At 37.1% G+C, this 15,993-nt stretch overlaps 1 protein-coding gene across 8 annotated transcripts in view; it reads right to left on the minus strand.

The window, feature by feature from the left end:
• The window catches only part of LOC127850051 (dual serine/threonine and tyrosine protein kinase-like), a 156,061-nt gene that overhangs the window by 133,915 nt on the left and 6,153 nt on the right, over positions 1–15,993 (minus strand). For 3 of the 8 annotated variants that reach the window (XM_052382781.1, XM_052382787.1, XM_052382786.1), the window contains 8 exons: positions 12,432–12,547; positions 11,711–11,852; positions 10,062–10,419; positions 9,047–9,710; positions 8,274–8,456; positions 7,596–7,731; positions 6,883–7,064; positions 3,611–6,072 (listed from right to left, as the gene is read on the minus strand). The exons of 4 other annotated variants lie outside the window; for them this stretch is intronic. In XM_052382781.1, the coding sequence (XP_052238741.1) occupies positions 5,850–6,072; positions 6,883–7,064; positions 7,596–7,731; positions 8,274–8,456; positions 9,047–9,710; positions 10,062–10,419; positions 11,711–11,852; positions 12,432–12,547 (2,004 nt within the window). In that variant the 3' untranslated portion in view covers positions 3,611–5,849. Of the gene's footprint in view, positions 1–3,610; positions 6,073–6,882; positions 7,065–7,595; positions 7,732–8,273; positions 8,457–9,046; positions 9,711–10,061; positions 10,420–11,710; positions 11,853–12,431; positions 12,548–15,993 lie in introns of those variants that run through there. One more of the 8 variants, XM_052382788.1, reaches the window with a different exon arrangement.

The following is a 15,993-nucleotide window of genomic DNA, read 5'->3' on the forward strand; positions in this document are numbered from 1 at the left end:
AATGTTAGATCCAATGTTTACATTTACCAATATAAAGCATTTAATGACAAATTTCAACAAATGCCAAAATCTGTGAAAAGGCCCCTTTAAAAAAAAAAATATATTGCACAACCAATATTTTATACTGGGTACTTTCAATTTGAAGCATATCACCTTAACCACTCGTCCATATCCAACTAGCAAGTTGTTGTGCTAGTAACTGTAAAATTATCTTCTTGAATTAAAGGTCAGGGCAAAATGATTGTGAACATTTTTTCGAGACAATTCCGACAAACAATAAATGGCCGCGTCAGGAATCTAACCACAGTATCCTTGGATTTGTCGCCCAGTGATCTTTAGCATTGCTATTCGGAGTTTGTCTTCATAGCTTTTCTATGTTAAGTACATCTGCTTAACGAAATGTGAATTAAACGTTTCCCAAACTGACAGAAGGGTTTAAGTTCCACTAAAACATTCAACCATTAAAAATAATATAAAGGTATTACAAATTTGCATTTTAACTTATTTGTTTAAATTTGGCTACAAACACAGCGGAAGACCGAACGCAAAAACGAGTTAATAGTCTAAGGCAAATTCTTTACTGTTGCCATTGTTAGTTTTAATCTGATGCAATTATAAACTATATTTCTGTTCTGTTCAGAAAATTCGTCACTCATTTTCGTCAATGTTTTTCGATACCGTACCAAGTCCTTATTCAACAGATCGATAAAACTGGAGATTCAGAGTAAACATGTAATGTACACACCATGATTTGTTTTGCTTAAAATAAATAGTAGCTTAGTCAAACATGAAAATAAGCAAGATGGCCAATAATTCATGCATATGAGAATTTATCTCTATAACATTCAGCTCACCGGATTTAAAGATTTGTGTAACAATACAAATCAAATCTTAAATTTATCTTAGCTACTCTAAACTATTCATGCACTTACAAACGAATATCAAGTTTGCTTATTATTTGAACTAAATGCTTCTCCTGATCACGGCATCAGACACACGGGTTTGTTATCGTCGACGTTTGTATGCGTTTTACGCTTAAATGCCTCAACATTGGACCGGCTAGTTCAGTTGAGGGAGCGCTGGACTACAAACCCGAGGTTCGCGGTTTCAATCCCGCCGTGGGCACAACGCTTGTGTTATGATTGGTCAAGAAATCCTTTCTATGGCCATCTCTCCCTACCTCTGATTCAAGTAAGGAAGTTGTCAGTTACTGGTTCTTAGTAGACGCACTTGGTACTGGAAAGCCAGCTGGCCCGGGAAAAGTGTATGTTAACCGACTGCCGTTAAATGACTGAAATACTGTTTACAACGGCAGAAAACTAAAGCAAACGTAGAAAAGCGCAAACACGTCCAAAAATGTAAAATACGTAGGCGTTCTGCTTGTTTTGGTTGCGGGAGATTCGGGAATGACGGGGGCCGATTGTCCCGATACTATACTGAAGTATTAATTGTATTAACCTGTTATCCGCGAGTGAAGATATATCAATGAAATTTAAATGGACGAAAGTTTATGTTTGCTGGCAATGTTTCAGTGATACATCATGGAAGGTAGAATTAATTATAGATGTTACAGGTTTTTGTACTATTATATTACTATAGATGGAGAAATACTTTGGACTTTATCCTTTTCTATTTGGTGAACATATGCTACATACCCGTAGCCAGGGGGAGGGAGTGCGTTGGGTCGGTTCGCATCCAATTTTATTGGACGCAAAAGCGGTTATTTATTTTTTCCAGGAACCCAGTGAGTCTTCGTATTTAAGCGTTAAAATAATGTTGTATTCAATATGCAACCGACAGGTCACCATTTAATTAATTTCTCGATTAAGTCATTTCCAAGATAGTGCGTGATTTTAACTTACAAGTTTTAACCGTAGAATTGTTGAAACCAACAGAAGCTGTGACATCAAAATTTGAGAAGATTTAAGAAGCCGGCCTGTATAATGCAACATTATTAACCTGGCACTCTAAATGGCTGGAAAAACAATTTGATTAACTTGAATAAATTAATTCTTATAAAAAAGAAAATACATTTTAGATGATTATAAACGGAATGTTATGTCAGCTTCCGAAAATGACTGAAATCAAAGGACACCCTTCGACTATTGCCGAAGACTAATGGGTCACTGGTTAATAACTTTGCATTATACCACGATTTATAGCAATAACACATTGTGCACAGCATTTTTGACAAACTGCGTTGTCTTTTTGTAACATCCCCGTACAACCGTTTTCGGATCTTCTAAAGTGTTTTCCAGCAAAAAATATCAGCTATGCTCAAGTCATGATATTGTTTTTTTTGAATGACAAGGAAACAAATCATTGTTACAAAGCAATGTAGCTTTTTCGTACTTTACCAACACTTAATGGCATCTTTTGTGCTCCACATACAAACCTTACCACAATGTTTTAATTATGTCAAACTTGACACTAGGTATGTAAACAGTTGTTATAATGAATTTTAAAACGTTATAACATATGATCAGGTGGAAGTTAACGTTTAATTTTCATCAACTGTGACGGATCTTGAGCATATAATGGGCAAATAAGTACATCTTTTTTCTTCAACGTCCTGGTATACATTTTTAAGGACTTTGAGACCATAGGGCCAGTAATTTGTGGTTACAGGGTCTTAATGAAACCTTAAGTGTTCTATGTTTCTGAAATTCGTTTCGAGAAAGATAACTTATTTGTAAAAAATAGTTAAATAAATAAATAAAGTAACCAGTTATACCATTTTGATTTCTTTTTAGTACTGGTGCACATTAGAGAAGAGCCAGTTTTGTTAATCAGTGTTTGTTGTACAATACACTATTAGCACGTTAAGAGCAATGCTAGGCCTCTGGTACTATCCATAGTAGCAGACAAACAATTGTTTTGAAAAATAGTCAAATATTTCCATTTAATTTGCTCGATTTATGAATTGTAGAATGTTGGAATGGTAAAACACACCAATTAATCAAGATTCCAAGATTCCAATAAATAATGATCTTTTATACCGTTCTTATTTTTGATTTTACATTCTTTAAATTTGATTAGTTATTGAAAAACGTGGTGGGAAATACATGTATGTTATATTATATTCATGTCGATCAGTCACTGAGTATGGTCAATGAAAGTGAAATTTCATAAACAAATGCTCTATAACTTCAGCCTCTAAATACAATTAAAAAGTGACCAGAATGCAGGAGTTTACGTTTCATTTTCAAAATATTCTAGGGGGAGGACCTCCAAAGCCCCAGATTGCAGGAGGAACATCCCCTCCCGCACATACCCCCTTCGCCACTTCGTTGCTTAATAACAATCGTCGATGGCAAATATTCGCACCCTCCTTTTCAAAACCTGGCTACGGGCCTGTGCTGTGTTGAGAAGATGAAACAAAACACAACGTTTTATAGTTTAACATTCTACATTCATTTGCTTAAGAAATGAAAAATGAGAAGCAAGTTTACATTGATTGTCTATGATGTGTATATGGATGGGATGTTCAACACGTGGCCTTTTATAACTACAACTGTAATTCGTACATATTCGAGCGAAAAATATATCCACAATACTATCCTAATTCTGAATCAATACAATGTATGATATCTCAATACAACTGTGGGTGTTATTTTCATATTTTATTTGAACATGACATGATTTACAGAAGCACAACGACTACATATAGGATAGTTATGACTAATCACAATGTGCAAATCATTGTTTGAAGGGTATTTAACGTTCGTAAAGCGGCAATCAAAGTCTGACTAAATTATGATTGGACACCATATGAATGCTGTTACACGAATGGTTTTGAAAAATATACTAAAACAAGGACAAAAGTTCCAAAACATACAATGGAAAACTTAAAAACAAGATGGCCGAAATAACACCGAGTCCTGCTCGTGAATTTACGGCATTATGAAAGGCGTTATGAATGGCATACATTTGATCTTTAGCGCTGAACATTTATTTAATGTTGGACGATTAATTTCTGAAATACATTAGTCAAATTATATTTAGGAAATTAAAACAAGACATATAGGCAATATCACAAAGTCCCCCCCCCCTGTTTTTAAAACCATTAAGCACGCACACACTATTTAAATATTCCAAAGCTCGATATATAATTGCATACGACCTTTATGCGACCTCATATAATGAAGAATCATCTCAACAAGAAGCAACATCAAGATCAGGTGAAATTAGAATTGGCAAAAGTTGTTTCAATTATAAAAAAATGTTTTTATGTTTTTGACAAACATTCTTCTCAGACATACTTCATAAGTTCTCTCACAAGTCCTCCAATAAAAACCAACCTATGTACTTATTTAATGCAATGTTCAATGTTTATATATTCATGTCGTAAAAATGCACTAAAAAACCCATTTAATTTTAACTTAGAAATGCCACCATAAAATTTATATATATAAACATGCAAGGCTTAGATGCAAATAAGGTAGTTTTGAAGCTGGGATGTGTTTATTGTTCACTAATGTAATAGTATTAACTGTAAATCATAACGTATATCATACAAATTCGTAACTTGTATAATAACAGACTAACCAATACACCGTTATAACGAACACTTACATGCGTTTGTAAGACAATAAAATAATGTAACAAAACAACTATATTGCCATTACATGGTTGCATTCTTGTTTGTAAATAATAAAGAAGAAATTTGTCTTACTCGCATTAAACTTCAAGACCTTTCAAACGCAACACTTTTCAAACTTGAATATCTCAGTTGTGAGTTAAAATTTTGATTTAAAAGTGTACATGTGATCATGTGACTTTAATCGAAGCAAGCTCATGATAAAATTATTCATCCGTGACGAACGAGCGATTTAACAGGTGGGGTATGTATGGCTTCATCTGTGTGCACGTGGAAATGGTGAAACGCCATAGTATTCTAAATTTATATATATATATCATTTTAGGTGAGTTCTTGCACCAGGAAAACATAAAATTAATTTAAAAATGTATGGATCATATGAATATTCAAAAGCGCAACAGCGCACTTTGGTAAATTGCAGGCATCCTAACTCACGTGCTTGCTCAGAATGTGGTCTTAGATCACATGTAAAAATTTAAATCAAAATCTTTACTCATAAATGAGATATTAAAGTTTGAAAAGTGTTGCGTTAGAAAAGTCTCCAAGTGCATTATGTATTATATTGTGGAGTTAACATTTCGAATAATGCATTTATTTACGCGATATACAATCACATTTTTTACTAAACCTCTGTTCATGAATCAACCACAAACCTGTTGTGCCTGCACACTCAGTAGACCAAAGAGTAATTGTTCCATTAACAATAATAATGTGCTCTGTGAAAATGGGGTTTAATGCATGTGCGTAAAGTGTTGTCCCAGATTAGCCTGTGTAATCCGCACAGGCTAATCATGGACCAAAATTTCCACCTAAACTGGATTTCTGCTATGAAGAGACTTTCTTTAAACGAACAAAAATCATGAAAGCGGAAAGTGACGTAACCTAGGACGACACTTTACGCACATGCATTTAACCCCTTTTTCTCAGAGCACGGTCCAATTTATATAATAAAATGCGTCCTGTTGGTTCGTCCGAGTTGCTCATGCACATACTGGAATAGGTGTTCGCGTTGAAGTACAAGTTACTTCGAATACAACGGTTCAAAGCAGTGTACAGTTGTTCTTTATTTTGTCTTGTGTATATAAATTGTCATGATTGTACGCATGATTGTATACGTGTCATACGCAGACGTTCTGTGCCACATGTAGTACGGGATCTTTCTATATATTCATGTAGACGCACTTCAATAGATCATCAGTAGTTGGAATGTTCAATCCATGTTCTCTAATGAACCATCTTATAACATTATTTATGTAGCGTGTCTGGTCTTAAACACAATCTGTAAATCTGTTGTCACTTCCTCTGCGGTTGGTCGTACGTCTGGATTGCCATCCCAACATCTCTCGATCAACTGAACAAGGTTAGATGGTATGGCGTATCTTTCTCTGCAGTTTGGGCGGGTCCCTTCCTTTATGGCATCTAGTAGGGTCCCGACGTCAAAAGTATCGTAAGTGTCTTCCGAATACGCGTGTCTGTTCAAGGGAAAAAAAACGATTAAGAATTGAGTCGCGTTCTGAGAAAACTGGGCATAATGTATGTCGTCCCGACATTTGCCTAAAAGAGACATCATTTACACACAAAATGTCATAAAAGCGGAAAGTGTCGTCCCTAATTAACCTGTGCGGATTGCACAGGCTAATCTGGGACGACACTTTACGCACATGCATTATGCCCAGTTTTCTCAGAACACGACTCAATTAGTGACCAAACGCTGTGCATAATTAACGGTTGGGGTAAACAATTAATAAATAGAGCATTACAAATAAAACAAAAATTGTCTCATGGTTTACAATCAAATACTTTGAATGTTTAGCAGTGTAAACATAGTAGTGTAATCAAGTAGTGTCTGCAGGAGAAAAATCATATCAATACAAAAATTATATCAATACAAGGAACTTTATCAATGACAAGTGATACATTTCTTTAGAATTCGACACAGAGCAAAAAAGAAACAATCACACATGCATAAATCTGGAAACAACTCCTTGGAACAGTCTATACAAATCTTTGAATGTTAAAACCCGTTTATTCGAGCCCTATATGACCCAGAATTCTTACAAAAAAGATAATAATAACAATCAAATTTTAAATTTTTTGCATTCTACATAGTCATAATTGTTTCACCTTTGCACGTTAAAAGTATAGTGCATATGCACGTTAAAAGTATAGTGCTTATGCAAGTCGAAAGTATATGGCCAATACAACTAAAATTAAAGTGCCCATTTTACATGCTTTTAACATATATTGGTATCACAATCACTGTTGTTTTAACTAACACTAACCTTCCATACCAAAGTTCCCAGAGAACTATAGCGAGGCTGTACATGTCTGTCTTCTTCGTATACGGCTTGCCGGAGAGTATTTCCGGTGACATGTGTGTACGGGTACCTGTGTATGTGCCAGATAAGTCCGTCTCGTGTTTGGCAAAGCCGAAGTCGCACACCTTGACCACCCCTTTGCTCATCTACATACATATGAGCATGTGCGTAAATCATCCTCAAAGACTAGCCTGTGCAGTCCGCAAAGGCTTATCAGGGACGACACTGTTCGCTTATACCAGATTTTTTGCTAAGTAGAGGCTTCCTTTAAACGAAAAGGACCGAAAGCGTAAAGTGTCGTCCCAAATAAGTCTATGCGGACTGCACAGGCTAATCTGGAACGACACTAAACGCACATGCATTGAATCTCGTTTTCTCAGAGCGAGGCTCATATATCATTCTTCGACTGAGTGAGGGAAATAGTGTCTATCATTAAACAAAACCTAATTGACTTAAGAATGTATTGTTGTTGTTTTGTTTTCCAAATTTTTGACACGTTTAAAACTGTTACGCATTTCATTTTTAAAATGCAATAGTATAAGATTAATTAATAAAAATCCGATAGTGTTACAATAATAAATTGATTATAACATGGACTAAATGAACATTGAAATTCCAGAGACATATACATATAAAGAGAAAATATTAAAATCTCTTAAAAGGTATCTCGGCATTACCAGGACATTGGCTAGTTTAAGATCCCTGTGAGCAAAGTTGCTGGCGTGAATGTGAGCCAGTCCCCTGGCTATGCCAACCCCTGCCATCACGTAGAAATCTAGGGCTTCGGTCGGTCGATCTTTTGAGTCGTAGTGCCTAATAGTCATGAAATAACCATATATATGTCACACGAAGCATTTATTTTAGCATTGAATTGTTATTGAATATAATTTAGATACAAGCAAGTTCATTTGCATTATGATTGAAGCATTGACACTTATCCATTCGGCGAATGATTAACAGCTAACCGCCATCAAAAAGTGACATTTTGCCATCAAACAGTTAATATTTGTGTATAATTAGTTGCTGACCTGAAGTTATGAACAGTCCCTAACACATAACGCAAACTTAGTACTTATCACATGCTATGTCACATATTGTTAGAGGTATATATTAATTGTTTCAAGAAGACGTAATGTGTTTTGTTTTCCTTATTCCGTATCAAAATCAACTACATGTATAGCAATTCGTTGTGATAATGTATTTGGCCAAATTTGCTCACAGATAATATATCGATTGTAAACTGATATTTTGTGCACATTTCTAAAAAAATTGCAATCGATCGCAAATGAAGATGCGTTTCAGAGAAAAATACTATCTGCAAGCACAAGTGTCAGACAATCCTGCATAATACAAACCCGCATTGTAGATGTTGCGTTTTGAAGATGAAGTCTTCTAATGACTGGTCACATATTTCAAACATGAACATGAGTCTGTGTTGACTCATGGTTTCCAGACTGCCCCCTTCAGTGATCGCAGGCATTTTATCAGAGTAGCAAACACCGATGAACTCTACGATGTTTTCATGTTGTTTGAGTTTCCTGCAATGCGCAAAGCTTGAATGGATTGTAACCCAAGATTATAATGATTTAAACAAATACTGCATTAGTAGTCGTGCCCAATATTTATTTCATTTAAGGTAATGTTCACGTGTCAAAATTAATCGATATTACTTTTATTATTGAGTTATAGTGTCTTTGAACACGTGAAACCGGAAAATAAAAATCGTAGAATGCACACTGCTATGAAAATGGATAGCTTAAGTTACCAAAAAAACAATATTGTAATGACTAAGAAGATTGCTAAAGTAGATCGCTAGTTTGAACAAGAAAAGCACATTGTAATCCGATTCTTCTTTAACCCATTTATGCCTAGTGGACTCTCCCATCCTTCTAAATTGGATCAATTTATTTCCAAAATTAGGGATGTCTAGTATATTTAGTTCTATATTTAGAATATTTTTTACAGAAATTCCTTTAAGCAAACAGCGCAGACCCTGATGAGACGCCGCATCATGCGGCGTCTCGTCTGGGTCTACGCTGTTTGCCAAGGCCTTTTTTCTAGACGCTTGGCATAAATAGGTTAAGTTGTTTCCAATAAAAAGGCGTTTACCGCCGCCAGCAAAGCTAACCTTAGGCACTCCAATTCGGTCAGCTGCGAGTATAAGTCTGCAGAGCGCAGCGTTAGGATCTTCAGAGCCACTTCTCTGCAATTTCCAGTGGCCGGATACAGCGCCGAGTACACTGTGGAAAAGCTGCCCTTGCCAATTTCACGGATTCGCCGAATCTGCGCTACATCGATCAAGTCTTTCGTGACGAATTTTAATCCGTATAGTTTGAGTTGTCCAATTATGTCCTGCAACGTGAGTTGAATAGGCTTAAACTCTCGGGTAATTGTCTTGGAGGACCGCCGGTCTCTCTGTATTTGCTCCACTTGTTGAATGTCTGCCTTTATCTGTGCCGGAATAGTTTCTTCGCAAAGGTCCTTTATTTTCCTCTCAAACAAGGACATGTACGTTTCTGAGATAAATTTGTCGATGACCGACTCTTTAAAGAAATCTTCGATCACTTGTTCTGTCCATATTGTCATGTACTTCGCTTTATCTTTCATATATTCCGTTCGTTGCTGTTTTGCCTGAACGGTCTGTTTTATAAGCATCCCAACCCCCACTGGCAGGAACAACAACGAGGCGGCTGTAACCACGGGGATCCATAGGGGGGCAGCCACAATCAAAATCACCTTTTCACTTGTGGTAAATACAGATGTTTTCGCTTCAATGACCTGTTTCCCAAAATCTATAAAAGACCATTACGACAAAACTAGACAGCAGTCGCTCGTAGCTCACGAATTACAATCATACATTATTTCTTAGTGACCTTTGTAAAAGTTTATTTAATTTTTATTCAATATTGTTATGGTTGTACTTGTCTGAAGGTTTCATAAATGACCAATATGACGAAAGGTTTTACCAGAAGTAAGTAACATTTTTAACTTTTGATATAAACGGAAATGCAGTTTTAAGATGGCATTGCCGACCTTACAAACCAGTCTAATTATTAAGCAAGACAAAGAACTGTTGTGGAGGTATTATTCACATTTGGGTTAGATTATCGGTGGGTGACAGACATATTTATTTACAACCATACCTGACAATCTTCTCTCTGGAGTTATTATATCGCCTTCTATGAGGTTCTGAATATCAGTACACTCTTCCGTCAATAACTTGCATTCAAGCTTAAATTCGTGTGTAAGCTCGTCCTGAACTGTCTTCACTATTTTGTTACCAGCTTCCCACTTCGTGATTTCATCCATTATTCGGGCTTGTATCATACGCTCTCCTTTAAGTTTCGTCGCGTCAAAATCGTCCGCTTCGATAACCGGCGCCTGTAAATCTGTCCATAGTTTAATCCGAGCTTGTACATCGGGGTCGTGTAAATGCGCGAAGAGAGAACTCGCAAGATTGCGACATCTGACCTGAGCAAACTCTCGTAATCTCTTCTTCACCTGTTGAATAAATACAGGAAAATGCAAATCCAGAATTATCCTAAGGAGATAGTTACGGAATACCGTTAGGGCCATCGTGGTTACACATTAAAATCCAGAGGGCGACTATGCGATGGTGTGATAGAACGATGGCGACAACGCGATAGTACGATGGCGAAAACGCGACGAGAGTACGATGGCTACAATGCGATAATACGATGGCGACAATGCGACAACGCGATAATACGATGGCGACAATGCGATAGTACTATGGCGACAGTGCGACAATACGATGGCAACAATGTGATAGTACGATGGCGACAGTGCGATCATACGATTACGACAGTGCGATAGTACGATGGCTACAATGCGATAATCTGATAAAACGATGACAACAGTGCTTCAATACGATGGCGACAGTGCGATTTAGTACGTGGCGACAATACGATAATACGATGACGACAGTACGACATAGCGATAGTACGATGGCGACAATGCGATAGGACGATGGCAACAATGCGATGATACGATGGCGACAGTACGATATGACTATCGCATTGTCGCCATCGTACTATCGCGTTGTCGCATTGTCGCCATCGTACTATCGCATTGTCGCCATCGTACTATTGCACAATCGCATTGTCGCCCTCCGAATTTTAATGTGTAACCTCGATGGCACTAACGGTATTCCGCAGATAGTATTGTCAACATCAACTAGTGATTTAAGCTTCGTTCTGTGAAAATAGGGCTTAATGCATGTGCGTAGAGTGTAGTCCCAAATTTGCGTGTGCAGTGCGCACAGGCCAATCGGGTATTACATTTTCCGCCTTCACTTAATTTTCGCTAAGGAGAGACTTCCGTGAATGAAAAATTCCATAAAGGAAGAAAATTCAGTCCTTGATTAGCCTTGCGGACTGCACAGGCTAATACGGAACGACACTTTATGCATATGAACGATGCTGAAATACCGTCGCCATGGCGTAGTGGATATGGTGTCCGTCTAGCGACCGGTAGTTCATGGGTTCGATCCCCACTATCGTAGAGTTCTTTCCATCTTCCCCATGGACACCAAGTACTGGTTCTAGTAACAAGAAACGGACTCGAGAGTGTTTCAAATAAGCCTTAAGCTTTCGTTGAGCTAAAATAAATAGGTTTAAACTAAACACAGAAAAAAGGCAAATCTAGAAACATTATTAGGAGAGTTCTGTAAACAACCGTGAGTATAAATTATGTCCAATATTAATAGTAAAAGACATGAGTGGTATTAACTCAAGAGTGGTGAGTTCAATAGGTTTAAAATAGACACACGTACGTGGCCCGCGTCTTCTCTCAGCGTCGCCAGACGAGTGTTCACTTCTTCGAACAGGCGTTTCTTTTCCACTTCCGTTGCGCGAGCACGATTAACGCGTGCAGCCACGTACTTCCGTATTTGCTCGAGAAAGTTGCCTATCCATCTGGAAATTGAGGTTAAATGATACAGGAAGCCTACAAAACAATTATTCTATCCATATATTGGTTATGACTTTTTGTGAAAAAAATACATGAGTTATAAGTACTGTTCTAGCCAATAATTGCGGAGAATGGAATGTAAGCAATGTTTAATTTAAAGAAAACTGAACAGCCAGAGCATGCAGCTAGATAATGGAGATCTATTGAGTCGCGTTCTGAGAAAACTGGGCTTAATGTATGTGCGTAAAGTATCGTTCCAGATTAGCATGTGCAGTCCGCACAGGCTAATCAGGGACGACACTTTCCGCCGAAACTTGATTTTCGTGTAGAAGAGACTTCCTTAAAACGAAAAATACCATTAAACCGGAAAGTGTCGTTCCTAATTAGCCTGTGCTGACTGGCACATGCATTAAGCCCCGTTTTCTTAGAACACGTCTCTATTGAGCCTCTTTCTGAGCTCAATGCATGTGCGCAAAGTGTCTTCACGGATAAGCCTGTGCGGATTGTACATACAAATCTGTGACGACAGTTTATGCACATGCATCCAGCCCAGTTTTTTCCCGAGCGCGGCTCAAATTATTAACCTGTAGTGTATGTTCGCGTTGCCCGTGAGGCTCGACAAGATCAGCTTCTGCAGCCCTCCCATCAGCGCCGCATACCGTTCCGTGTAGCCGATACCGGAAGTGATGTATCTGCTGGCCTGAATAAACAACTTACGTGAATTTATTTTCTGAATAAGAATTAACAAAGTATAAAAATGTAAAATAATTATGCGGTAATTGTAATATTATATCATAAACCTTCTTAAGAACTAACACCGGTTGAATCAGCAACTTCATATATTGTGTAACGTTTTATGATACACGAACAAAACGTAAATTAGCATCGTTTTGTTTGACATCAGCTGCAGAGATTTCATCGGTGTACATTAAAGGCTAATACATTCAACGCACCTTTTATCTACATCGTACAACGCATTTTATCGGAAATATAGGTGATCGGTGATAGAGTTATTAAGCACAGAACCCAACGGATTGTCTTGTGAAAGTTTATGGGATATATGCGGAACAACCGGTCCAGTAAATTACTAGAGGATTGTCATTTATGCCTAGCGTCTAGAAAAAGGGCATTGGCAAACAGCGTAGACCCAGATGAGACGCCGCATGATTCGGCGTCTCATCAGGGTCTGTGCTGTTTGCTTCAAGGAATTTCTGTAAGAAATATTCATTTCTGTAAGAAATATTCTAAATATAATCTATTGAAATAAATATACTAGACATCCCTAATTTTGGAAATAAATTGATCCAATTTAGAAGGATGGGAAAGTCCACTAGGCATAAATGGGTTAGACAAACAACATTCCGCTACCGGGTTTATGATGTCGGAGTAAGAACAGATCTCCATAAGAGCCTTGTCCTGAGAAAACTGTGTCATCCCAGAGTGACTTTCGGTAAGGAGAGACTTCCTTGAAACTAAAAATATCATAAAAGCGGAAAGTGTCGTCCCTGATTAGCCTGTGCGGATTGCACAGGCTAATCTGGGACGTCACTTTACGCACATGTATTATGTCCAGTTTTCTCAGAACACGACTCATAAGTTGTACGAACTTAGCTTCAGAACCTGTTTGTATGGCTAGATGTAGATTTTAGTTTCCGACTATTTCTGTAACCAGAGCAATCACAATTTTGGTCTGATAACAGTGAAATAACGTGCATATTCCGCATATGGCCGTCTATCCTCATACAGCGTTTCATCAACATAACTTAATTATTTTTTAGTTGACGCATCCATATTTTTGTTTTCCCTAATGTCTGTAACAAACGAAACTACATGTATAATGACAAAAAAGAAGAAGTACATGTATTCCCATTTTTTGAAGAATCCAGATTCGGATCGACAAATCGGCACACGATAAAAAACGGACATACCGGGAGTAAATATCTAAACCTTCCGGGTACACCGGTACACAAACTATAGCAATATCTCAGTGGTGAATATTTGGTACATTCATTCAATATAATTAACAACGTAACTCTAATATTTTTCGTAAATTTCTATTTTTTGCAACGGTTTACGTTAAAATTTAAGATATGAAAACATTACCTATAATTAAATATCTTAAATATAAATTAAATTGGAATGATATACGATTCTGTCAAAAAGATCTTAAACGAACAATATTTTTCTTAAATACAGTCACATTAGGAAACAATCATTAATATTTACCTTCAGTGAAAATTATTAAGGCTCTATAAAGGTGAAGATACGTAATTATTTATACATTTTTAAATATTTTTTTTCATATTTTATTTATAAAGGTTATCAAAAAACAATATATATATATATATGCTTTTAGACATAATAATAAAAAAATTAGCAATACAACTTGTTTTGAGCTCAAAATAAAGTGTCCTCCAAGTCAAGTGCGTTTACAAACAATCAGTTTATTTACATTGCTGTTAACTCGTGAAAGAGAAAGTGAAAGTGACTCAGGTCACCAAAAATATAACGACGACTTTTAACGTTTTCCGGTATCACTCACAAAGTAGGTCTTTTCTAAATGGTTAAAACGTTTGAAGTGATCTAAGTTACTTTCTGCTGGTAAAAGGTTGTTAAAATAGAATAAAAATTGAATTTTCTTTCGGCTATTTTTAGCATATGTCAACGCTCTGAGGCTACCAATCACGTAAGTTGCAAAAATGTAAACATTTCTTCCAATTATGAAACGGGTTTATCTTCCATAATTCTTGACAACGTTGTACCTAAGCTGTGTTATTAGCAGTTTTTATGCAAGAGTAACTGAAATCAGGTAAAAATTAGACCAGTTGATATGCATAATAATTGAATTTGTGACCTTTATAGAGCCTTTAAACATTTCATTGAGTCGTGTTCTGAGAAACCTGGACATAATGCATGTGCGTAAAGTGTCGTTCCAGATTAGCCTGTGCAATCCGACATTTTTCGTTAAAATGAAGTCTCTTTTTAGCAAAAATCTAATATAGGCGGAAAGTGCGGATTGCACAGGCTAATCTGGGACGTCACTTCATGCACATGCATTATGCCCAGTTTTCCCAGAACACGACTCAATTGAATATGCAATAAAAAGTATCAATACTTCTGTTTGCACGATATCAAGTATGTCAACTAATATCTCCGATTTCAGTTTACCGCATAAATATCATCGAGGACCCACGCAAACTGTGCCGGTAGAATGTATATCGTATTCTTGAATACGATCCTATTCAAGTTAAAGTATAATTAATGGGGCTGAAGGTCAAATCTTAACATCTATTTGCAAGTCGTAACAAGCAAAATGATTTATAAGATTCTATGTGGTTAGTTTGATAACAGAGTGAATAACGTTCGTTGTGTGTAATGAAACACGTGTGAATTGCAATTTACTTGCGGTACAAGCAGGTGTTGGAAAACTGTGATTTATGATTGTGCGTTAAGTGTCCTCCCAAATAAGCCTTTTAGCCCGCACAGGCTAATCAGGTACGACACTTTCCGCTTTTATGGAATGTTCCGTTTAAATAAAGTCTTTTCTGAACAAAATCCAGTTAAGGCGAAAAGTGTCGTCCTGGACAAGCCTGTGCGGAATACACAGTCTAATCGGGGACGACAATTTACGCACATGCATTAAGCCTAATTTTCCCAGAGCGAGAATCAAACATGCATGGCTGCTTTAACGATGACAAGTATGCAATCGTATTGTTGTACACTCGCGAGATGCAATCAAATATGCAAACAACTGTTTAAAAATAACTCTGTACAAAGCAAAATCGGCATACCTATATTGCATACCCAGTCGTTGTGCATTTGTAAATTATAACCCTCTCCGGTGCAACCGCGTGTTTCAATAAGATGCAAATACAAACGCGAACGAAAGAGCAATTTTGTCGTGTTCTGATAAAAATGGGCATAATGCATGTGCGTAAACTGTCACCCGATATTAGCCTGTGCAGACCGCACAGGCTAATCAGGGACGACACTTTCCGCCGAAACTTGATTTTCGGTAAGGATGTACTTCCTTGAAACTTAAAATACCATAAAAGCGGAAAGTGTCGTCCCTGATTAGCCTGTGCGGTCTGCACAGGCAAATCTGGGACGACACTTTACGCACATGCATTTAGCCCAGTTTTCTCA

This window comes from Dreissena polymorpha, chromosome 11 (assembly GCF_020536995.1).
Source record: "Dreissena polymorpha isolate Duluth1 chromosome 11, UMN_Dpol_1.0, whole genome shotgun sequence".
NCBI lineage: Eukaryota > Metazoa > Mollusca > Bivalvia > Myida > Dreissenidae > Dreissena > Dreissena polymorpha.